This window comes from Phascolarctos cinereus, unplaced genomic scaffold (assembly GCF_003287225.1).
Source record: "Phascolarctos cinereus isolate Bilbo 61053 unplaced genomic scaffold, phaCin_HiC Scaffold_5;HRSCAF=322, whole genome shotgun sequence".
In the NCBI taxonomy this organism is placed as follows: Eukaryota; Metazoa; Chordata; class Mammalia; order Diprotodontia; family Phascolarctidae; genus Phascolarctos; species Phascolarctos cinereus.
Window position 1 is genome coordinate 116,085,543 of NW_027555958.1, and position 25,132 is coordinate 116,110,674.

A 25,132-nucleotide genomic window follows, 5' to 3' on the forward strand; every position below is an offset into this window, starting at 1 on the left:
TGTAATCTAATGGGGAGGGGATATGAAGGATTACAAAGGGGAGAAAGGAAGAAGCATTTATATAGCACCTACCACATACTGGGCACTATGCTAAGTGCATTTTACAAACACTGTCTCATTGGATTTTCACCACCCTTTGAGGTAGGTGCTATGTCTTCTTTTTTTCAGTTGAAGAAACTGATATAATCAGGAGTTAAGTGATTTGCCCAGGGTCACAGAACTAGTAAGTGTCTGAGGCCATATATGAACTCATACCTCAATGATTCCAGGTCTAGCAGGCCTTATCCATTTTGGCAACAACTGTATACAATACAATACAACATAATACATAAATTATTTGCAAGGTAGAGTAAATAAAGGCTAAGTAGAGATTGGTGCAAAATATTCTAGCAAAATTTGAGGAAGCAAAGATTGCTTTCATCTTGGGGGAGGGGGGAGGAGGAGTGAGGTGGGAACAGGAAAGTTAGTGGAGTAGGTGGTCCCTTTGTTGGACACTGAAGGAAGAGATTTTCAATAGTTGGAGACTAGGAGTCAGCAAGTTCCTAGAGTGGTGGATATGTCCCAGAATGAACAGCAGCAGAAGAGAGTAAATGATGAAACCAGAGCAGTATTAGCAGTTCTTCCATGAGAGAAGAAGCAATGACACATTCAAGTGGAAGAGACTTTCCCCTAGAATCCTTCAAGCCAAGGCTGTGCCTCCCTAGTGTTTCAAGGAGAAATGTCCCAATTATTACAGGATACTTAGGGAATAAATCAGCAAGAGGTGAGAAAGTCAGAAGGCCTCTAAATTTAGCAGAGATAATGCAAGAAGCACATACATCCATTTGCATATAGTCAAGGACTACTTATTTATGACAGGCTGAATAAATCTTTTCATGGCTAATGTTTTTTTGGGGGGAGGAAAGCAATCATGAACTTTTCCCTTCTAGTGTGATTTATTCTCTACTCCATTATTTAAAACATACACACACACACACACACACACCCCAAAGCAGACTTGTTCTAAAATCTTGTCATAGTCTATTTTGTTTCACTTCATGCTTTCTCTGCTGCTCCCCAGAATCGACTTCCCTACAAGGCAAGGGTGTTTCCAGAAGCCTCTTATGCAGCCACTTTTATTTCATTTCAGCCTTCCTCCTCTTCCAACTTTCCAAATCCCTGAATTTGAATATCAACAAATTAGCCATTACATAGTTCACCAAAAAGAGAAAAGAGCTTCTCAAATCCCTAAATTCAACAGGAAGTTTAAAAGGATTTTCTTTTTAAAATGGCAAACACTATGCTACCAGAATGTTTATTTGTTTGTTTAATCACACAACAAAGTTAAATAAGAAAGGGTTTTTTTTAAAACTTATTTTGTATAGCACTGGAAATTCCCAATTTCATTTAAAATCAATTTTTTAAGGGCTTCCAACAGACTTACGGATTGTCAGAATCACAGACTATTAACACTAGAATGGAGCTTAGACATCCCCTGAGCTGGTGTTCATTTCTCAGGTCTGCATTAGACCCCAAAGCATGACTGTGTTATTTTCCTAGACCTTCATTTTTCAGTCCTTCAAGATGAAAGGACAGAATCAATGGCCTAAAAAAGATCAGTGGAACACAACTGCTACTTAAAGATACAATTTTCTTAAGGTCACAATCAGCAATTCAAGGGAGGAACATTCACAGATTTGGAATGCCAACATTATCAACCAAATAATATGTCTACTCAATACTATAAAGGGGGAAGGAAGATTTAGAAAATCAATGATTGAAGAAGTGTAACTTGCACATCCTATAAAATCAGACCTTCTATGGACCATGATTCCCACCACAGTCAGGGAACTTAGCTATGGAATTAGTTACAAATGAGTAGAATATCACACACCCCACAGCAGTCACTTCTGTTGATGATCACCGGACTGGTTTCTAAGGCTAATCTCATAGGTCTTTGGACACAGATCCTACATACAGGATTTTTTTTTAATATTATTTGAATGCTTTTAAACTTCTACTCATTAAAAAAAAAAGAATATTAAAAGAAATCCTTTTAAATGAAACAGATTCAGTCATTGTTATTTCTAAATGAGAATGCCTTGAAACAAAGCTAATCTCAGAGTCTGGCTCAGAGACATATCTACCAGGGAGATTATAATGGCAAATCCTGCATAGCCCCAGCACAGTGTCATGCATGCAGTAAGCACTCAATAAATGAGTTCAAATAGATTTCATTGAACACTGACCTAGGCTGAGTCCATAAGGGTTATCAGAGCTACAAATATTTCCAGAATCACATTGTATGTAGCCAAAATAATTTTTCTTCCCAAATAATAAGCCACAGCATAGTGTTTTGATCTTAAATCACTCTGAATGCAACTCCTATAATAGATCCCCTCTTTCCTGTGCCTGCAGCTTACTCTCTACTCTGAGAGGTTTGAAGAGTTCCAGAATACGCTGACAAAAAGCAATGAGGTATTTGCCACTTTCAAGCAGGAAATGGATAAAGTGAGTACCACTTATCATCCCGAATGTACTGGTATTTTACATTTTGACAACCAATTCTCCTTTGGACTCATTCATCTTTGGCTATGACACTACAGTGCCTCTCACAGAATCGTGAAATGTTTATAGATTCGGAAGAGATTGTGGCTATATTTTTTATTGGTAAGTTTGTGGTAAAATAGTCTCAGCAACTGTCCAAAGAAAAAGAAAATGATTCCTTCTCACTTGTCTTCTTGCTATGGGGAGGGAGTAGAAGGGAAAGGTAAACTTTCTCTTTACTGTTTGCTGAGAGTTAAAGAAAGGGCAACCTTGTGATCTGTAGTAACTTGATAAGCACTGAAGTTAAAAGGAGCTATTCTCCTAAGCTACAAACTATCCCTTAGAATTTAATTACACTTTAATTTTTAAAAAATGTGAATAATTGCTTTAATTCTCCATTTTAGAACTGTGGAATTTTAGAGTGGGAACAAACCTTGGAAATCACTTAGCCCAACCCCACCACTTCATAGATGGGGAAACTGATATCCAAAGGGATGGAGTGATATGCCCAAGGTTACAGCTAATTAGTAATGAGTTCAGACTATAACCCAGATCTCCTACCTCCCAGTCTAGTCACTAGATCCTTCTACCTAGGTCATCATGCTATTTCCCTTACTCCTTCAACATAAAACTAGTCCCTATTTGTAGATGCATTTCTCCCAGAAATGCTTATGCATATGTTTTTCATTTTTTCTTTTTAAAAACTAAGTTTTATCAACTTTTTAAAAAATTTTAATAGTTATTTCCTGATATATACCCCTGACGTCAAATCTTCTCTTCTAACAAAGAAAAATAGTTATAGTGCTATACTTTTACAAGGAGTAAAGTCCCCTTTCCATTCATTCCCTTCACAGTATAGTCAGTATCAGAATTATGCTTGGTAAACAGCATATCCCAACTCATAAATATAAGAAGCATCTAAGAATAGATTTTGTAAGTCAGCAAGAGAAATGTGTACATATATAATATGCATAGATATATATTATTTGTGGGCAGTCTAGACCTATGATTTTATCAGTGTTGGAAATGCCTGGTACAGAAATTACCTGTGTTGATACAATCACCTGAGGCACTGAGAAGTTGACTTGCCTATAGAAAGAGCTTAAACCCAAATCTTCCTTATTCTAGGGTTGGCCTTCTAACCACTATGCAGTCTGCTTCTCATATATATATATATTATAGGATCAGAGATCTAGAACTGGAAGCGACCTTAATGGCCATCTAGATCAATTCCTTCATTTTACAGATGGGAGAAAGGAAGCCAAGATAAGTTAACTAATTTGCCCAAGGTCACATAGATAGTAAATAGCAAAGCTGAGATTTAAACTGCAATCAATGCTCTTTTCCTCTTTAGTTCGCATATGATTTTTATATGCACATATATGCATTTAGGTACATATGCATATATATAGTATGAGATATGTAGCACAAATATAACATGAAATATATAAAGTACAAATATACAATATGACACATATATATATAGCATATATGTACATGCACAAGTAATTCTGTCATAACACAACACATGTGCCCAAGCATGGCGCTAAGCAAAATTGCACAATAAAAACCACAGAGCAGGGGCAGCTAGGTGGTACAGTGGATGGAGCACTGGCTCTTCAGTCAGGAAGACCTGAGTTCAAATCTGGCCTCAGACATTTGATGCTCACTAGTTGTGTGGCCCTGGGCAAGTCACTTAACCCCGATTGCCTCAAAAAACAAAAACAAAAACCACAGAGCTTATGGTGAAAATGGAGTTGGAGCACAATGCTTAAAAACTTCATTAGTGATACATTTTAAAAAGAATAGGAACCTAATTTTAAAAGTAGTAGCACAGTGTTATGTATGTTAAATGGTTAAGAAATACATAATGGCCACATCCACAGTCTTGGACTACTAGTAGGCCTGCACCCTGGGTTTACACCCTGAGCTGCACAAAGCTAGGCAGGCCTCCATAACTCCTAGACTCAGGCCTAAGGTCATGGCGGAAGGGAGGGTAAGGGTGGTTCAGACCAGGCCTTCTCTGCTCATAGCTTCTGCTACACCAGAAGACCTAAAATAAATATGCCACCTTACCTTGACAAAGACCTGAAGTTTGCTTATGGAAGTGGGCATCATAAGGGTTGTAGCTTACGAGTTACAGTGAAGTGGTGCAGTTTTGTGAGTTCTCTCCTGTTTCTCACCAAAGGAATCACACAAAAGCAAAATTTGAATTATCAGCAGAATGTTCTCTAATATAGCAATCAAGTTGGAACAAATTAGCATTTTTAAAATATTTATAGTTGAACTGACTGCCTGTATATATGTATACTAGGCAGCAAATACTAAGAAGCTTTACCAAAGCCAATTTCAAATTAAGAATTAGTTCTCTTTTTCCAGAGTGACTGATCTATTAAAAACTAAAATAACAAAAAAAAAAGAGAGAGAGAGAGAGAGAGAGAATTAGCCAAAAAAAAAAAAGTCAGGGACTTGAGATAGCTTCATTTTTCACCATTAAGAAACAAAGTTAGAAAGTACAGACAAAAGAACTTTAAATCACACATGAGAGTGAAGCTAAAGTGATTTAAAATGAAAATTTTGCTCATGATCATGGTTAATCCATCCTCATTGTTAATTTGATTCCAGAAATTATTTTCTCTTCTAAGTATAAGGAGGAAGCCCTGTTCTTAAATTGGAGAAATGAGCTCACCATATAGAGAGGATTACTTTATTGAGGGTTGGATTTTCATTTATAGTTATTGTCAATAATGACTTCTCCTAGTTGTAAACTTGTATGAGGAAAAGTTTAATCAAAGCACAGAGTAGCCAGAGTTCACACATGGAAGTCAGAGAAAAATGACTTAGATGTGTTGAGTATATTTCAATTATATGTGACTTCTAAATGAATTTTTATTCACTTCCCCTTACTGGGTTGCAGAGTCCTTACCTCTTAAATGAAGGGGTTGGACTGCATGGTCTAAGAACATAGAGCTCAAAATCCTTTGCCTGTCTCTGAAATACTGCTCAATACAGTGGCAGATATTTTGATAAATGCAAAAGTAGTACAAGCCTCTGTATGAATCCTTGGAACCTATGAAGGAAAGAACAAGAAGAACAGCACCTAATAAGATGAAATTTAACAGAGAAAAATTTACACTTGGATTCAAAAAGTCAACCTCACACAGAGGTTCTCTCCCACAAGAGAAGGGATCTATTGCTAGATGATAGCAGTTAGTCTGGGAAAAGATTTAAGGGATTCAGTGGACTGCAAGTTCATAGGAAGTCAACAATGTGATATGGCAACCAAAAAAAAAACTAATGCAAGCTTAAAATTGTGCTATTCTACACTAGAAGAAAGAATAAATAGGTCTAGGGTTATGTACTGGGAAATAAAAGTATGAAGAAGGCATAGGGGCTCAGATTTGAAGACTTGTGTTGGAATCTGAAGGGCAGCTAGGTGGCACAGTAGATGGACTGCCAGACCTAAAGTCAAGGAGACTCATTTCCTAAATTCAAATCTGGTCTCAGACACTTACTAGCTTTGTGACTCCGGGCAAGTCATTTAATCCTGTTTGCCTCAGTTTCCTCATCTGTAAAATGAGCTGGAGAAAGAAATGGCAAAACCATTCCATTATCTTTGCCAAGAAAACACCAATGTGGTCACAAAGAGTTGGACATGACCGAAACAACTGAACAACAATCTGGGCTCTTCTATTTACTACTTCTGTTACCCAGGCAAGTTATTTAACTTCTATAGGCTTGTTTCCCCATACATAAAATGGGGATTGGACTTGACAATGTTTAAAGTCTCTTCTAAGTCTAGCATACTGACATTCCTAAATCTTTATTCTTTGCTATCGAAAATTCATTTGTCTTAGTAATTGGTAATAAAAGTATCTCTTTTTCAGAGAGGAGAAGGAGAAGATGGCTACTAGTCTTAGGTGTATCAATTTCTTATACTCCTCTTATGATGTTAATAGAGGCAGCTAGGTATCACAAATAAATAGAATGTGGGACCTGGAGTCAGGAAGACTTAAGTTCAAATTTTACCTCAGATGTTTTTAGCTACGTGACTCCAGGCAAATCACTTAACTTCTGCCCTCAGGTTCCTCACTTCTACAATGCAGATGAAATTAGCAACTAAATTCCAAGGTTGTTGTAAGGATAAATTAAGCTAATATTTGAACAGTGCTTTGCAAACTGTAAAGCACTATATAAATGTCAGCTATTATCATCATTATTACAGACAACGAAGAAAATGAAAAAGCTGGAAAAGGATACAGCCACGTGGAAATCGAGATTTGAAAACTGTAACAAAGCACTCCTGGACATGATTGAAGAGGTGAGAAAATTCTGTCACAGTTTTTCTAGGTTTCAGCCAAAACAGCCATGCTAAGGCAAAGCCTGCAACATAATGGCAAAAATTATTGTCTTTGAAAAATAGCCAGGCTCTTCAGGGACTTGCCATATTAAAATATAGCCAATGATAATAAGCACAAAAACGATCTAGAATTAGATCAGGGATTGTAAGTAGGTTTATGATCCTAATTCACACGTTTTTCTTAATTCAAAAGCCTCTCCCAGGGGAATGCCATCATTTTAACTTACTACTCTGTCCCTGATAGGAGGCACCTGCCTGAACACAAGACGTCCATGGCAGGCCCTACCAGGAGAGCATCGTATATACCTCTCCCCATCCCTGGTCCTCTCTTTCTGTTTCCTCCTCCAATTATATACTATGTTGCTGAGGAGAGGAAAGAGAGGTGATATGTAATGGTTTTCTCTAAGAACAAAACCGCATTTGTCCATATTATATAGTGGATCACAAGTGGATGAAGCATTGGACTTGGAAACGTGAAGACAATTTCAAATCCTGCCTCAAAATTAGGCATGGAACCCTTGGCAAGTCACTTGCTTTCTTTTAGTTTCAGTTTCCTCATCTGCAAAATGGAGATAATAATTATAACAGCTAAGTCATAGGATTGTTGTAAGGATCAAATAAGACCATATAATGTAAAGCACTTTGCAAACTTCAAAAAGGTATATAAAAATAGCAATTATTAATCACTAGCTGCTATCATTATTATTATTATTATTATTATTATTATTATTACACCAAAAGCTACAGCAGTTATGGGGCCTTATATCACCTTATTCACTATCAAACAACAGAGTTGTTGAGGGCAAGGAAATTCCTCCCACAGTCTCAATCAGAGTCCTTGCTTTCCCCTTCCAATCCAGTTCTCCAAAACAGCAATCTCCTGATGCTTCAAGATTTCAGAATCTCTAAATGAGAAGCATGAAGTTGCCTCACCCCTTTCTTCCCTAAAAAATAAATAAATAAATAAATAAAAAGCAGCAGTGATTGGGGTTCCAGCAGAGCTGGATGTGTGTTGCAAAAGGGAAAGTAATCTTGCTTAGTTTCTAGTCCAGCTACCTCAATTTACATTATTTGAATGATCTTTGAAGGAAAGATTTTGTCTGTTTCAAGAGATAATTCTCTTACTTTTTCTTTCTATCCTATTGTCGTTTTTCTTCTCCTTTCTAAAATCACAGAAAGCAGTGAGGACTAAAGAATATGAGTGCTTTGTGATGAAAATTGGAAGGCTAGAAAACCTCTGTAGAGCTCTGCACGAGGAGAGGAATGAGCTATACAAAAAAATTAAAGAGGCCAAAATCCCTGAAAAAGAAGAAAATAAAAACACCTCAGAAGAAGAGTCTGACACAAATACCCCAGTTGATGGAACAGCTGATGGACAGGTAGCCAGTACTGATGAAAATGCATTGAGCAATCTGGCAACAGCTTTCATGGTAATCCATCAAATGGATGTTCCTCATGAACAGTCCTGTGAAAACACAGAGGTGAAGTTATGTAGTCCTCAAGCTTGTAGCCCGGGGAGCTTCCTAGCCCAAACAAATCCTCCATCTAAGTCTGAGGAATGTGAGGAGGCCACACTTCCACCAAAGACTGACAATCAGTCTCTCTTACCAAGGGCAGTTTCCCAAAGTCAGTCCTTAGAGCCTAAGGCAAGGACTGATAGTCACCCCTTCCAAGCACCAGCAGATGCAAACAGTCAATCCCTCCCACCAATTGGAAAGGCTCCAAGCCAACCTCCACAAATTGCAGCAAATGATGGTCCACCCCCACAACCAACCCAAGAGGCTAACAGTCAGCCCTTACAGCCTACAGCAAGTGACCAATGTTCACTTGTGCTACCTGTTTGTGAGCCCAATGGTCAGCCCCCACCATCTGCAGCAGAGGGCCAAAGGCAAACTTCACATTGTCCAGTACAGGCTTCCAATGTGGCATTGATGCCTAAGCCAGACACTGATGTGGAAGAAGTCGATTAAAGGCTACTTTCTGGCTGACCTCTGTGAAGTTTGCATTTCAACTTCTACTGGTTGATTTCTTTAATAGGCATAAAAGGGTAGAAATGGGAGGGAGGGTGTCAGGTAAAAATTAATTTCAATGATCTTCAAATCTTTGTGCTATACATATGCAGTTTAATGCCATCCATAATTAATCACTGCTTTGGAGCTTTTTTAGGCAACAAGGGTTAATGGTCTGGTATTTCCTAAAGGCAGTAAAACATGGCAAAATAATACCAGCTTACCTTTGGAAAGGTATTTGATTTGATTTTTAAATCAACAATAGAATTTTATTTAAGAAATTTCACTTAACTATAATCCCTACAGTTTGTTTCCCTGAATTGTAATGAACACTGTCAACGGCATTGGTGGTTTCAGTACTTTTTTTAAAGAGTTGGTCATTATGGCAACAGAACACACATTTCAAAAATAGTTGGTCACACATCTCTCAACATGTTATTTATCAACCACTCCCTGGCACTCTCCCTCCTGCCTAACCCATACAACACTTATGTTCCAGTAAAAAAAAACAAAAAAAACCATGCAAACATACAATTTTGCATTAAGCACTACAAATAACTCATGTCTTCTATCAGTTTTCACCAGAAATAGACTCTAAACAAGGGCTTTCACATTTTTATAGTGCTAGGCAAAATGCAACTAAACCACAGGTGCATTGGTATGATCCAATCCACTGAATCAAAAATCAAAGTGAATCAAGCCATTTGCTAACAACAGTTCTCCCATGACAGTGAAGATCAAGGATCCAAACAACTTTCAGTCTTCTAGTGGTACAACAAGCCACTTAAGTCTTTTTTTTTTTTGCCAAATTCCACACAAAACAATAGAATCTCAGAACTGGAAGAGACCTTAAAGGTCCTCTGGTACAACTCATATCTGATGTATGAATCCCTGCTGTGATATCTTGACAAATCCAGCCTCCAATTGAAGACTTTCAAAAATGGAGAATTCATCAAATTAGCCCATTCAGCTTTTGAACAGCTCTGAAAATGGACAACTTTTCTTTATGTAGAGTTAAAATTTTTCTCCTATTAACTTCCACCCACTGATTCTACTTTTGCCCTTTAAGGCCAAGCAGAAAAAAATCTAATCACTTTTTCATCTGACAGCCCTTTATATGCTTGAGGGGTACTATTATTATGTCCCCTCAATCATTTCTTCTTTGGGATAAATAGCGCCACTTCATTTAACTAGTCTTTGTTTGGCATAGTTTTGAGTCTTCTCATGGTCATAGTATGGCTCTTCTGAAGTAGTTTGTCAATGTCCTTTATAAAATCTACCATGGGGGTAGCTAGGTGGTGCAGTGGATAGAGCACCGGCCCTGAAGTCAAGAGGACCTGAGTTCAAATCCAACCTCAGACCAAATACTACTAGCTGTGTGACCCTGGGCAAGTCACTTAACGCCAATTGCCTAAAAATTTTTAAAAAATTAAAAATTAAAAAAAAATCTACCATGAAGAACAAGACACAAGATTCCAGAAATGGATTGACATAGCAGACTACAGTGGAACTAACCCATTCTTCCTTTTGTACGCAGTATTTTTATTAATTTGGCCTTGACTGAGTGTCTTATCTTACTATTGACTGATACGAGGTTTTATTCTACCCAAATCTCCTTATCCTTTCCATGTGATTTGTCATGTAGTACAACCATATTTTTTTCTGGTTTTTTTTTTGCTTTTTTTTCCTTTTTGGTGAGGTAATTGGGGTTAAGTGACTTGCCCAGGGTCACACAACTAGTGAGCATCATATGTCTGAGACCAGATTTGAACTCAGATCCTCTTGACTCCAGGGCCAGTGCTCTATCCACTGTACCACCTAGCTGCCCTACAACCATAATTTTTCAAAGATGATCTTGCAGTTTTAAATATTGTAAGCAGTGGACAAATTCTAGTTAATGTTTTTATAGAGTCTGGTCTCAGAGAGAGAAGCTGGATATTAAAAAAGTTCTATCCAAAGAATTTAGCAAATATAAATACATATTAGGAAGAATCTCTAACTGTTCAACTTTCTTCATGGGAATGCTAATTGCTCTCATTTTTCTCACATTAATGGTTACCATCTGCATGGTTAAGTCCAAGAGCAAGCAATAAAGATTTGGGTCACATCAGTGTAGCATAGGAAGAGGTAGTGAGAAAAAGAGATGGATTGGTGTGCTGGGAAATTTAGTGAGGACTCAACATAAAAGCAAAGAGTCAAGCAGCATACTTTCAGCAGGTAATAAATTGCTACTTTCATCTTCCAAAGTTATAGAGGGTATATAAACTAAAGTAGTCATCAGGCCCACTAAACTAAGGTGTGAGCAATTACTAGTGTAGCAGCCTTCTCACTGCCATCAACTTTCTCTCTTATAGCTCTGGCCTCTGTCATAGGGTGTCAAGACACTCTGACCTGATGAACATGAAGGATTGAAGTAAGAAAAGGAATTTCAGAGATGGGAACATGGGTAGATCTTGCTCTTTTCTGTTGCATTGTTTCAAATCTTTTGCTGTAATCAGAAGGCATATTTTGATTCTTCTAATCCCTTGGTCTAGCCTCATATATGTCTATTACATTCTTTTTCATAGACATCCAAATCTGCTTTTTAACATTACCTGTCTTCTTTACTTTCCCAACAAAAAAGGGAGGTAAGAGAAAGATAAAAGAAGGGACAATATTCTGCTTGGGATAAATGTTATGGTGATACTAGATGATGGAGAGAAAGTAGAAATACTCAACTCTTCTTTTGCTTCTGTTTTCTCTGCCAAGAAGAATTATCTTCAAACTGTAAATTTAGAATAAAAATTGTCAAAAGGAAAAACCCAAGGTAAGTTCAAAGGGAAAGCTCATAGTAAGTGAGGAGGCAATTAAAGAGCACCTAGTAGCTTTCAAGAGACCACGGGATGATAGTACTGTTGACCTGGAACCCATTAAATGATTGGTCCCAAAGAATGGTAATGAGCAGATTAATGTCATATTGGAAATAAGCCTCCAGTGGATTTCTCTTTGGTCCTATTCTGTTCAACATTCTTATCAATAACTTTGATGAAGAATAGATGGTATGCTTCCCAAATTTATGGATGAATGAGATTTTGAAGGATAACTAACACATTGAACAATAGATTCAGGATTCAAAAAGCTATCGATAGGTTAGAATGATGGGTTAAGCTTAATAACATGACATTTAATAAAAATAACTGTATAGTCCTATAGTTGGGACCAAAAAAATCAATGGCTAAGAATGAGGCAGATGTGGCTAGACTACAGTTCATATGCAACTTTAAGCTGTTCAGAATAAGAGAGATTATACTCCCTCTATATTCTGCTCTGGTCATACTAGATCTTGGGCAATATTCAGTTCTATGGAATATATTTTAGGAAAAACATTAATAACCTGAGCCTTAGTTCCCTTATTTGTAAAATGGAAGCACTGAAACAGATAATTTCTAAGGTTTCTTTCAGCCCCCTCTAAATATACTACTCTATAATCATACTATGCTGGAGTATATCCAGAGGAAAGCAGCCATAGAGAAGAGACCTGAAACTATGCCACATAATTATCAGTTGATTAAAATTAGGGATATTTAGCCTAATTTCAATATGTGGAACTGTGAGGGTAGGGAAGGGTAGCAGTCATCTTCAAGAATTTTAAGGGTTGTCATTTGAAAGAAGAATTAGACTTGTTTTATTTAGACCCAGAGGGCAAAATTAAGAGTGAGTAGAATTGTTAGAGAGGCAAATTTTATCTCAAGGTAAAGAAAAACTTTCTAACAATGAGGACTGCCTAAAAATGAAATAGCCTGCCTCAACTGTTAGTGTGCTCCCCATGCAGCCAACACTCAGAGGCTGGATGACGAAAAGACATATATGTATTGGACTATAAGACTCTAGGATTTTTCCAACTCTGACACTATATCCTGAAACATCTACTGCTTCTTCTTAAATTCTATCCTTTGCAGCAGGAAATTAGACTGAGCTCTCATCACAGTAAACATTAAGTGAAAACTATTTTTATTCTAAATTGGATATTCATACAGAGCTTTAGTAAAAGAGAAGACTCTGTGCCAAGTCAGTAGAGCCTCTCCCCCAAAGAATTCTCTACTAGCCAAAAGAACAACAGAAAACACAGGGTTGTGTCCAAAATTCTTGGGGAAAGGGGTAAGAACTCAGGAGAAAAGCCAGGAGGCTGTTTCACGTAAACCAAATAAAACTTTGGATCCTCTTTATTTCATTGTCATCAGCTGCCCTACTTAGGGCAAGAACAGTTCACAATTTTTAAAACATGATCCACTATTTCCACTTAAAGGACACCCACATGTAGGGGGGGAAAGACTGTATTCTCTTCCATCAACTCAGTAAATAGCTATTCATCCTCATAAATGATTAGATGCAATATCAATTCAATTCAGCAAGCACTTTCAAGTACCTACCACATTTAAGGCACTGTGCTGGGGGGTGGGGATACAAAAAGAAAAGAGAAACAGTTCCTGGTCTCAAAGAGCTTATGTGTACATGGCAGCACTCTTCAACAGGACTGGTAAGTTCTGCATGAAATGTGTCCTAAATAGACAATGAAGATACTGACTGGTGTAAGTGCTATACTCAAAAACGATCAGGGAAAATCATGTTACTATTTGGGAATAGTTATGTTTTGAGGGCTTAAGTTGTTATGACAACAATAGAGTCACCAGCCAGATTCAAAACGTTACTGCCAATTTAGGGATTTTGATTGTTCCAATAACTCAGAGCAGAGTATTCAATTTAACAGTTCAGGACGAGCTCAGTTCCAACAGTTTATAGATTCAGAATTCCCAAATACTGGAGGAAATGACATAAACATGATAAAGTTATAATCTAAGTGAATAGGAAGAACAGGAGGCAGGAAGGAAGCCAAAATCCAGATAATGGAATATTATCACTCCAAAAGTTCATTTGACTTCATCCAAGAGGGATTTGTCAACTTAAAGTTTTATCAACACATTATTTCATTAACATCTAAGTAATAGGCAAGAGTTTCACATAATGTTAAGTTCCTTGGTATTTACAGAGCATGATATAGTCTTTGGAAGGATTATTTTCATATTCAAAGCATGTTTTATTACAGTTGTTTGTGTTGGAGTTTGGCCTTGATAATTATAACAATAACTCTCAAGAGCTGAAAGAAGAAGGAATTTATATTCTTTTATAAAGTTCATTTAATTATGTCTACAGACACCAAGTCTATGTTGGAGCAGAAATGCAGCTGTTGGAGTTTTCTAAATTAAATTACTATAATTTATGTATCTATTAAAAGTTAATCCCCTCCCTGATTTTTTTTTCCTTGGTGGTGGTAGTTCCTTTCTATATCTTTTTCTGCATTTCAATCTTTGACACCAAAAACATAACTAATATACATTGTGTTTGACCTCAGTTATGTACTGATTGCTTTCCTTAGAGGAGAACTGTATTTATACAATATTTTCAGAATGTGAGACTTGAAAGGTCTGTGTGTGTGTGTGTGTGTGTGTGTGTGTGTGTGTGTGTGTGTGTTGTGCATATGTACATGTGTTTGTGTATAGAAAGTAAAATGCTTGGCCCAAGAACTTATCCCCAGGGGAATATAGTTCAGGCACCTAGGCTTCGGTGATAAGCTCAGTCCTTTCTGACTCCACAGAAATAAGATGAAGGGACTGAGTAGAATAAAACAAATCCTTCACTAGGCCTTAAGATTCTCCTGATCCTGAGGTCCAATGAGATGGGAATGAAGATGCTGAACATTACTAAACAATCATATTCTCGTTTCTCGTTTACTTCTTGTGATTACCTTCTGACAATAACTTGATGAATGCTACCATCCAGAGCCCTCTTTAACCATTCTGAAGCCTAGGTCAAGTACCAAAAAACAAGATAGAGCAAGTCCTCTGATTAGATTAGATATATCATTCAAGCATTTACTATACTGTGTGCTAGGTACTATACAAAATCTTGGTAATACATGCAAAAAGAAAGACAGTCCCTGCCCTCACAGAGCTTATATTCTAGTGAGGGAAGACTACATATGAAACGGAGCTGGCAAAGAGGAGTAGTCCTGACAGTGGGGTTAAATTAGATTAGATACATAGGTACTCCCCGAAATGGAGGGCTCAGGGAGGCCACAGGAGTGGATACATTACCAGACATCTCTGAGAAGGCTGCTGAGCTGGAAGTAGAAAAGTCAAAGTTGTTAGAGGGTAAGCTACACGAGAAGTTAGAAATAAACTTCTAAAGACAAATTTAATTGAGGAGAGATGGGTTAGGAAGAGCTCTGATCTAGAGACAAAAAGCCATGTAGGTAGAGACCCTAGGGTCCCATGAAATTGCTACTAGTGAGATCACTAAAGGGATGGGCTAAGGAGGAGCTGAGGAGCCTGAGGAGCAGTCACACAAGGTTGGGGAAGGAAACATACCATCTAGAAGCTTCCTATTTTAACTAATTATTCTTGCTAACTAAATACTAACTAAGCACAGTTGTTTCTGCCTCTAAATTTCAGTACCCTGAGACAAATCTCTCACTATTCTGCCCTACCTATACCTCTGTTTGTATCACTAAAGACAAATCACCAATTTTTCTTTCTTGCCTTAGAATATCCTTACAACAAGACTTCTCCAGGGAAAGGAAGAGATAGGTATGTCCCAAGAACCACACAATGTTAGATCCGGTAAGGACCTTACAGATTGTCTTGTCCAACATCTTCATTTTAATAGGAAACTGAGGCCTAAGAGGTGGAGTGAGTTGCCTAAGATAACACAGCTAACAAATGACAGGGATTCAATTCCAATTATTTTGACTGCAAATGCAACACTCTGCCCATCCCTTAAAAAGAACCTCTTTATTTGGAGTTGGGGAAGAGATCATTTCACCATATAGGCAAGCAGGCGCTCTCTCGCTCTGTCTCGTGCTCTCTCTCTCTCTCTCTCTCTTGCCCCTCCTCCTTCCTTGCCACCCTTCCTCTCTCTCCCTCCTTTCCTTTCACTTTTTCTCTGTCTGTCTCTGTTTGTCTCTTCTCATAAATTGACTGCTCTTGGCTCCATATTATTGCCAGAGCAATATTCCTAGCACACTTCCTACTCCACAGCAAAAACTGAAAAGTAGAGCATTCCTCCAATGATGCTGTTCACAAACCATCCACACCTGTGTATCATATGAGACTCTTGTTGATGTGCTCCCATAAGCTCACCTAACATAATGGGAACTTTTCTTGCCTTTTTTTCCATTTTTCAAAGACATCAATGGACCATGCAAGCTAATGGACCACATAGGCTATCAGTTATCCTTCATTCTCATCACATGACCAACTCATCTTATGTTTTGATTGTATATTTCTTTGGTAACATCCTTTACCACGAATTTTATTTACAGTTTCTTACTGTATACATAAAATTCTACAAATATCCATCATAAACCTCTCCATTGTCCTCTAAATGATGCTCTTTTAAGTTCTCCTTAGATGCTAGTATTGCATGACTTGCAGCCAGATGAAGGGACTAACACAATGGGCCTATGTTTTAGGGGAAAGTTTGGGGGCTTTAGAAGAGCTTTGTAACTTCCCAAAGGCAATCTAACTCCACTTCCTATTTAGTTAATTTAGATGGTTATCCATTTGTAGTATCTGTCCAAGATTTTATATATATATACACACACACACAAACACATACATACACACACACATATATATATAATATATACACACTATATATGTGTGTGTATATATATGTATGTATGTATATCAATGTGTATGTGTGTATGGATTGGTTATTATCTGAATATATAGCTTGTATACACACACACACACACACACACACACACACACATATCCAGATGGAAAAGCTTTATTTGTATTTCTTCCCTAACACTCATTTCAAAATATCTTGAGAAGACAACTGTTTCATCCTAAGAATATGGAAAGTCAATACCCATATCTTTAACTCTAGGCTGTTCTTTGAACCAAATTATAGAGAGACAAAGGTGCATAGTCAGCATAAAGAAGCAAGCTTTTGAAAAATGAAGTCTTTTTAAAAAATATTTCCAGGGCAGACTTACCCTAGCGAAAGATCAACAATGACAAGCAAGTAGGAAAAAAATGTAGTACAAGAACAGCTTTATCACATACCTTCTCCTTGAACAAAAAGGTAAATGTCATATTTAGGTTGAAAAAAGTTTCAGTGTTAATGGCCAATTGAAAGTGCAAGGAAGAAAAAAAAACAACCACCAACATTTCTAGAGCTTCCCAAATTAATCACTGATATTTGGGTAGATCTGTGGCACTGCCTCCATTAGTTATTCAACCCTTGTCTCAAGCTATCATCTTATAGTTCTCCTGTTCACAGCCAGGTTCTAAGAAAAGCTGTCTCCATTCATTGGTTCTGCTTCCTCACCTCCCACTCAAGTGTTAAGCCTTTTCAATATGCCATTTAACCTCACCACTTGACTGAAACTATTCTTTCCCAGGTTCTCAGCAAACTTTTAATTGCTAAATTTCATGGCCTTGTCTCAGTTCTCATCTTTCCCAATCCTTCTCTAGCTTTTGACATTGTTGACCATTTCAGTTTAATTCAATCAACATTTATTAAGTGTCTACCATTTAAAAGACCCTGGGGAAACAAAGACAGAATATAAGTAGTCCCTAACCTCAAAGTGTTGCTGTAAATTCCCATCTATTCCCATTTATTCCCATGGGCCTCTGAAACTCAACAGCGTCCAAAACAGAATTCATTATCTTTTCCTCCCAACCCTCCTCTAAACTTCTCTATTACTATTTTTTAATATTTTATTTTTTTCCAATTACATGTGAAAAACATTACATATATATATATATATAATACACACACACACACACACACACACACACAACACACACACACACACACATATTAAATTTTGAGTTCCAAACTCTCTCCTTCCTTTTCTCTTTCCCTTCTCCTCCCCTCTAATGGACAAGGCAGGTAATTTGATGTAGGTTATACATGTACAGTCATGTAAAATATTTCCATATTAGTCACTGTGAAAGAACACAGGCCAAAACAACAACAACAACAAACCAACAAATAAGATTTAAAAAAACAAAGTATGGGGGCAGCTAGGTGGCACAGTGGAGAGAGCACCAGCCCTGAGTCAGGAGGACCTGAGTTCAAATCTGGCCTCAGAACAAACACTTGACACTTACTAGCCGTGTGACCCTGGACAAGTCACTTAACCCCACTTGCCTAAAAAAAAAGAAAATTATCTTTCCTTGCCCCATTTTCCAGGTTAGTTGTTTTTCCAATATGATATTTCACATTTTCTTCTATTTTTTCATTCTTTTGATTTTGTTTTATTGTTTCTTGATGTCTTCTGGAGTCATTAGCTTCCACTTGCCCAATTCTAATTTTTAAGGAATTATTTCCTCCAGTGAGCTTTTGTACCTCTTTTTCCATTTGGGCAATTCTACTCTTTAAGGAATTCTTTTCTTCAGTGAATTTTTGTACCTTTTTTTCAATTTGGCTAATTCTGCTTTTCAAAAAGTTCTTCTCTTCAGTGGATTTTTGTGTCTCTTTTACCATTTGGCCTATTCTATTTTTTAAGATGATACTTTCTTCAGTATTTTTTGTGCTTCCTTTACCAAGCTGTTGATTCTTTTTTCATGATTGTCTTGCATTTTTTAATTTCCCAAATTTTCCCTTTATCTCTCTTATCTTATTTTTAAAATCTTTTTTGAAGTCTTCCAGGAATGGGGGGGGGGGTGGGAGAAGAGTAGCCTGAGACCAATTCATATTTTTCTTTGAGGCTTTACATGTAGCTGTTTTGACATTGTTGTCTTCTGAGTTGGCGGGGGGGATTGGGAGGGGAGAGATTAGTTTTAATTTATTTTAAATATACAGAGAAATATTTTCACAGGTTTGTTTGGGTTTTTAGACAAATTCATATAAATTACTTAGAGGCCTGATGGCACACCAAAACCAGGTCCTTTGGGTGGCTCAGTCAAAGATGTAAGACCACTAGCTGGCTCACAAGAGAAACATCCACTCCTTGGTCCAGGTTTTGGAACATTGCCTGCTTTCAGTTCATCAATTATCTCTTCAATACCAGTAGGTGTCAAATCTTCACAGTAATTTTCATTTATTTGAACCACTGGTGCATTTACACAGGCACCTAAACATTACACTTCTATTAGCAAGAAAAGCTTGTCAGGTGTAGTTTCTCCCAAACTTAATACCAAGCTTTTTCTGAATGGCCTCCAGTATGCTGTCAGAATCTCAAAGCATACAAGGTGTAGTGTTACACACTTGAATATGATACTTTCCAATTGGCTTTTGATTATACATTGTATAAAAAGTTGCTACTTCATATATTTCATTGGAGGTACTTGAAAAATTTCAGCAACCTTGTTCATGGCAGACATGGGCAACCATCCATTCTGCCTTTGGGCTAAGTCCAGTACTGGAAGCACAGCTGCTGCTTTATGTCCCTCTGGATAATTCTTTACAATTGCTTCTATCCTCTTGTAGTTTTCTGGTGTGAAATCAAATCGAGTATCTATTCATTTGCAAACTCCAACCTCCCTTTCACTCTCAAATCAGTTACTAAGTCTTGTCAGTTCTATTTCCCACCATTTCTTGTGTCTATCCCCTTCTTGATACTCATATGATCACCATTCTATCCAGTACCTCTGCACATATCACTTGAACTGTTGTAGTAAGCCTAATTTCCATTCCCTCACCTCTGTAATATATGCCACACAGGGCTGCCAAAATAATCTTCCTAAAGCAAACCTATTTTTACGTAAGTGTAGTTTAGTTTAGCTCTCTCTTTCCTCTAATTACCTTATATTTACTTATCTGTATACACGATGTATCTCCTAATAAAATGTAGTTTTCCTGAGTGCATCTTCGTATTCTCAGTACTTAGAATAGTGCCATGCACATAGTAGGTGCTTAATAAATGCCTGTTGAGTTGGTCAAATAATAAGTAATCCATAACTCCTTATGCTAGGGATTTTTGTTCATGCCCTTCCACAAAAGGATTATAGAGGATCTATTAAATACACTGGAAACTTTTCTTTGAGTCTTTTAATATTTCATGAATGCCAGGGTAACAATAGGTTGTCTGATATCTTTCCTTCCAATACATAACTAGCCCATATCCTTTCCCAGTTATCATGTTCTTGATAATATTATACCCTTTCTCTAATTTAAGCTATTGTTGATAAGATGGTGAAACCTACTTAAACCTACTATGAATCTTTTCTTTGAACTTTGGGTGAAATGAAATTTTGATTTGTTTAAAATAATGATGTTTCTGGAAGCCTCCCTGGGAGAATCCTGGTGCTTAAAAAGAAAGATGAGCTTTTGAAATAGCAAGTAGCTTGGGATTCTTGAAAAGTGCTGCTCAATTTCACAAATGTAAAGCAATTCACATTCCTCTTCTTACTGAATTCAAAGGCCAGTTCATTGTCTTTCTGCAAGGTCCAAGATACACCTATAAATGGATTAACTAAATGGCTGCCCATGCATCTGTATGACATAACCTGAGCTATATGCAGTTTTGATCCTCTTAGGTTTTTCCCATATGGTTATACAGTTGATCTCTTTTGAAAGATCACATGAAATTGAGTGAGGAAGTGCTATAGTGCCCTAGAACTTGACACAATCAGTAGATTTAATGCAAACAGGAGTATTTAAAGACTCTAGAAATTTATGGGAAATAACTTCCATTAACACTTCAAACAGCATGTAGGAATCATAGATTTAGAGCCAGAAGGGATCTTAGAAATCTTCATTTTAAAAACGAAGAAAATCTTTATGACTTATGAATGTCACACATTTAGAGCTGAAAGGGACTTTACGGGCTACCTAGTCTAATCCTCTCATTTTACAGATGAGGAGGCTGAGGTCTGGAGGGATTGAGTGACTTGCCCAGAAAGTATATGGCAGGGCTAGGATTTTAATCCATATCTTCTGATTCAAAACCCATCACACTTTCCACTCTGCTATGTTCCATTATTAGCAAGTAACAAAGCTGAGATTTGAACCAGGTCTCACAACTACAAAATCAGCAATATCTCCATCTCATGACACTCCCTCCATGACACTGGCAAGCACCATTTGTGAACATTTGTTTCCTTTTTTTATTCCTTCCTTGATATCAATAAGAGAATGAGTGAACAAAATTGTCTCTGTGGTTGCACCTATCAGAGACTCTTGTGAGTCTTTTTCAAAAATATATTTTCTCTTACTCTGAACTTGACAAACATCACAAACATTTGAAAATACAAAGAACATAAAGAGATTATGAGTGAAACTGCAAATCTATATTATATACAGCTTGTTTTTTAAGCATTTAATAAATTGAACACTTTAGTTCCAAAGCTGTTCTACTTGTCTCTGTCTCTCTCCAAATTTCCTTATGTTTTCTTCTGTGCATTTTAAAAATGTTTCATTGATGTTTTTTTCTACTTTTTCTTTTTGGCAACACTATTGATAGTCCTTCTCTCTTTTCACTCCTCAACAATAAAAAAGCTTCTTTTATGAAAAATAGACATATGAAGCCAAAAAAAAAATTCATATGTTGGCCATGTCTGAAATATGTCTCATTTTACATCACTAGTCCATCACTTCCCTGTCAGGAAGTAGAAAACATGCTTTATCATCATCCATCTTCAGGAAATCAGAATTGGTCACTGAATTGATTAGAGTTCTTAAGACTTTCAAAGTTGTTTTTCTTTACAGTGGCATAGTTATTATATAAAATCATGTAGGATCTTAGCATATTAATGAGGGAGACCTTGTTGGAAGGGAACTGCATTTTGTTTCATCACGTCAATTGCTTTTTCTACAGTCAACTGGTATCTTATATTTTTTCTCTAAGACAATTAGGTGACTAGGAAGATATGATCTACTGTAGAAAAAGGATCATAGATTTTGACCCATAAAGGAGATAAACTAGTCCCATCCAAGTCATTTGCAAAATTTTGCCTATTCCTCACCACAAAGAGATCAAAGAAAGAGGGAAAGGACCCATAAGTCCAAAAATATTTACAGCAACTCCTTTCAAAGTAGCAAAAAAAAAAATTAAATTAAGTGGGACAACTACCTATTGGAGAATGGCTAAACAAATGATGGTCTGCAAATATAATGAAATATTATTATACCATAAGAAATGATAAAATAATGAAATGGAGGTTTCAGGAAAAGCTGGGAAGACCTGAATGAATTGACTCAAAGTGAAGCAAGAAGAACCAGGAGAATAATTTATACTATATAAACACTGTAAATACAGATTGAAAGACTTAAGTACTCTCATCAATGCAAGTTACCAATCATGCTTCTAGGAATGAGGCATACATGCTACCTACATCCTGATAGGTGACAGACTCAAGATGCACAATGAGACATATATTTTTTGGACATGGCCAATGTGGGAATTGTTTTACTTGATTATGCATATTTGTTACACATGTTTTAGCATTTTGGGTTTGTTTGTTTTTGCAATGGAAGGAAATGAAGAGAGAAAAGGAAAAAATGCATGGTACCAAACAAAAAGTGAACAAAAAGCCTGCCTGTTCTCGTATTTTCATTAAAGCTAACTTTGATGTATGCTTAGACTGCTCTCATATTTTACAGATGGGAAGTAGGCATATGGGTCATCAGTTCCTAATGTCTTCTCAATTGCCTTTATTTAGCTAATAATAAAATCTGTGATCTTTTGCATTTTTTAAAAATCTCTTTGAGAGAGGTAGAAAATCAGTCCCTGAATGCTTTTAAAATCATGTAGTCTGGAGCATGAATTTCTTCATTGTACATTTGATCAGGTCCAGTCATTCTTTCCAGTTTCATCATCTTATGTCATTTCTACTTCTTTATATTGGGTTTTGATGCATCAGGGTCTAAATATGGTGGTTCCACTGTCATCAGTATTCTGTACTGAATAATGTAGTTCCCTTTCACAATGGTCATATCGTGCTTTCAGTTTTACCTATAAATTGTCTCAAGATGACCCAATTTTGCTGGATTTCAGTCCAAGTATTCTACAAACTTGTATTCCCTTCCACTATTTTTTGTTGTTTTGTGAGACAATACTGCTTGTAATCAAACATCATTTTCCTCCATAATGTTTCTCAAATCACCTTTTTTTGGGTTGAGTGCTACCCTGGGCTGCTATGTTTCTCAAATTGGCAAGAATCAGTCAATCAAAAGGCTGGTGATCACCTTAAAGAGAGAATGCACCTCCCCAGATGCTGCTACTCTGGGGGCAAATTTTCATTTGCCCTTGCTAGATACAGTTTTGAATACAGGGTAGGCATTAATTATGTAGCAAGAAGTACAAGCCCCTCTCCCTGGTTTATTAGTGATGCCAGCAGATAAATATTCAAAACTCCTTTTCCTTTCCTCTTTTAGATGTTTTTGGAAGAAGCTTTGGGTAGTTAGAATAATTCTGCCAACATGTCCAGGGAGAGATAAGGAAGACTTGGAAGTATGATCAAGAATAAACTGGGTACTCCTCTGAGTCCCTAGTCTGATGTAAACAGAAATCATACTGTCTGGGTAGTCAAGTGAGAAAACATGAATAGACTCCTACAGGAAACACAGGAGAGAGAAAACTTGTGAAGGACAAGGGGAAACTGTAACAATTGTTCCTTAGAGGCTGCATGGTGCGGTAGAAATAGTGCAGGATTTGGAATCAGATGATATGACTCTGCTACTTACTAGAACATCCTGTGTTAGTCACTTAACCCCTCTGGACCTCAGCTTCCTCATCTGTAAAAGAAATGGTTTGGACTAGTTAGCTTCTTAGGTCTCTTCCAGTTCTAAATCTATGGTCTTGTGATCTATGAGCTCTTCTTGATAGACCTATTGTGTTTGAGGTCAAGGGCTGTGAGAACTAGGCTACAAAACTAGACTTCAAATCAATAAGCCAACAAGCATTCCTATGTGCCAGGCACTGTGCTAAGTGCAGGGAATATGAATACAACCAAAAAGCAAGATAGTCTCTGCCCTCAACGGACTTACATTTTAATGGAGGAACACATAAAAAGAAGCTGGAAAGGAAATAGATATTGCAGAATGTACTCTTAAGAGGCACAGTGAAAAAAGAAGTCCAGAGAGTCAGAAATGGAGCCTGGAGGGACATGAAGGGGCCAACCTGACTGATTAGGGCACTTTCCTTAAAATCAAGGTTCCAGGAGGAGCTTATCAATTTAAGGAAGGGGATGCAGGGGTCAAATGATCTTCTGGGGTGAGAAGGCCCTAGTACCCAAGTGAAGTTTCAGCATGAGAAGGTTGCTATGGCAAAGTGGAAAAAGAAGCCTAGAGCCTCAGGAATGGAGCCTGAAGAAGATTGATTCAGAAGTGCTTATGGTATTTTCTTTTTTGCTATAAACATTCTTGATAGAGGTAAAGACTCGAGTGTTTTTTACCCTATAAGTCAGTTTGCTAGAAAGCTTATTTCCTGGGAAACAGTATGTGTGTGAGTGTGTGTATTATTGGAAGTGTATCTCAAATTATATATGTATATTATTCATGTCCTCGATGACTTACACAGATTCCTTGTAAACATGCTGTAAATGAACTAGAATAAAATGGTCAAACATTAAGAACATCTAGTGAGAGCAGAGGGGGCAGCTAGGTGGCACGGTAGATGGGATGCTGGCCTTGGAGTCAGGAAGACTGATCTTCCTGAGTTAAAATCCAGGTTTAGACACTTACTAGCTATGTGACCCTGGGCAAGTCACTTACTCATGTTTGCCTCAGTTTCCTCATCTGTAAAAATGAGCTGGAGAAGATAAACCATTCTAGTATCTTTGCCAAGAAAACCCCAATGGGTCACAAAGAATTGTACATGACTAAAACTGCTGAACAATATCAACAATTGGGAGCAGAAAAATAATTAAAACCTTTAGGCAGATCCAAGTGATCTTATATAGAAAAAAAAATGTGCTAAGGCTGAGATGAGGAAGAAATACAAACTTGAAAATTAGCAATATGCAAAGATAGAAAGCTTAAAAGAAATCATAAAGTAAGTGATATTTTTAATAAAAAATTTTAAAAAGACTCATAGGATTAATCCTGTGTTTCTTTAGACAAGCAGATGCAAAGTGGCAATAGTCAATAGAGTCCTGAATTGGGGCTGAGAAAGATCTGGGTTAGAATCCCATCTGTCCTATCATGTGACCATAGGCAAGTCAGATGATCTCTCTGAACTTCAGTTTCCTTATCTATTAAATGGAGATAAAATATTTAATTTGTTCCTCAAAGGGTAGTTGTA

At 37.1% G+C, this 25,132-nt stretch overlaps 1 protein-coding gene and 1 pseudogene across 2 annotated transcripts in view; one reads left to right on the plus strand and one right to left on the minus strand.

Moving 5' to 3' along the window:
* The window catches only part of TXLNB (taxilin beta), a 72,583-nt gene extending 58,400 nt beyond the window's left edge, over positions 1 to 14,183 (plus strand). The window contains exons 8-11 of one of the 2 annotated variants that reach the window (XM_020973745.2): positions 2,398 to 2,490; positions 6,752 to 6,847; positions 8,062 to 8,265; positions 11,250 to 14,183. In XM_020973745.2, coding sequence (XP_020829404.1) covers positions 2,398 to 2,490; positions 6,752 to 6,847; positions 8,062 to 8,265; positions 11,250 to 11,267 — 411 coding nt within the window. In that variant the 3' untranslated portion in view covers positions 11,268 to 14,183. Of the gene's footprint in view, positions 1 to 2,397; positions 2,491 to 6,751; positions 6,848 to 8,061 lie in introns of both variants that reach the window. The other variant, XM_020973744.2, reaches the window with a different exon arrangement.
* Positions 14,184 to 18,742: 4,559 nt separating this feature from the next.
* Positions 18,743 to 20,809, minus strand: LOC144457908 (NADH dehydrogenase [ubiquinone] flavoprotein 2, mitochondrial pseudogene; annotated as a pseudogene).
* Between the last annotated feature and the right edge of the window lie 4,323 nt (positions 20,810 to 25,132).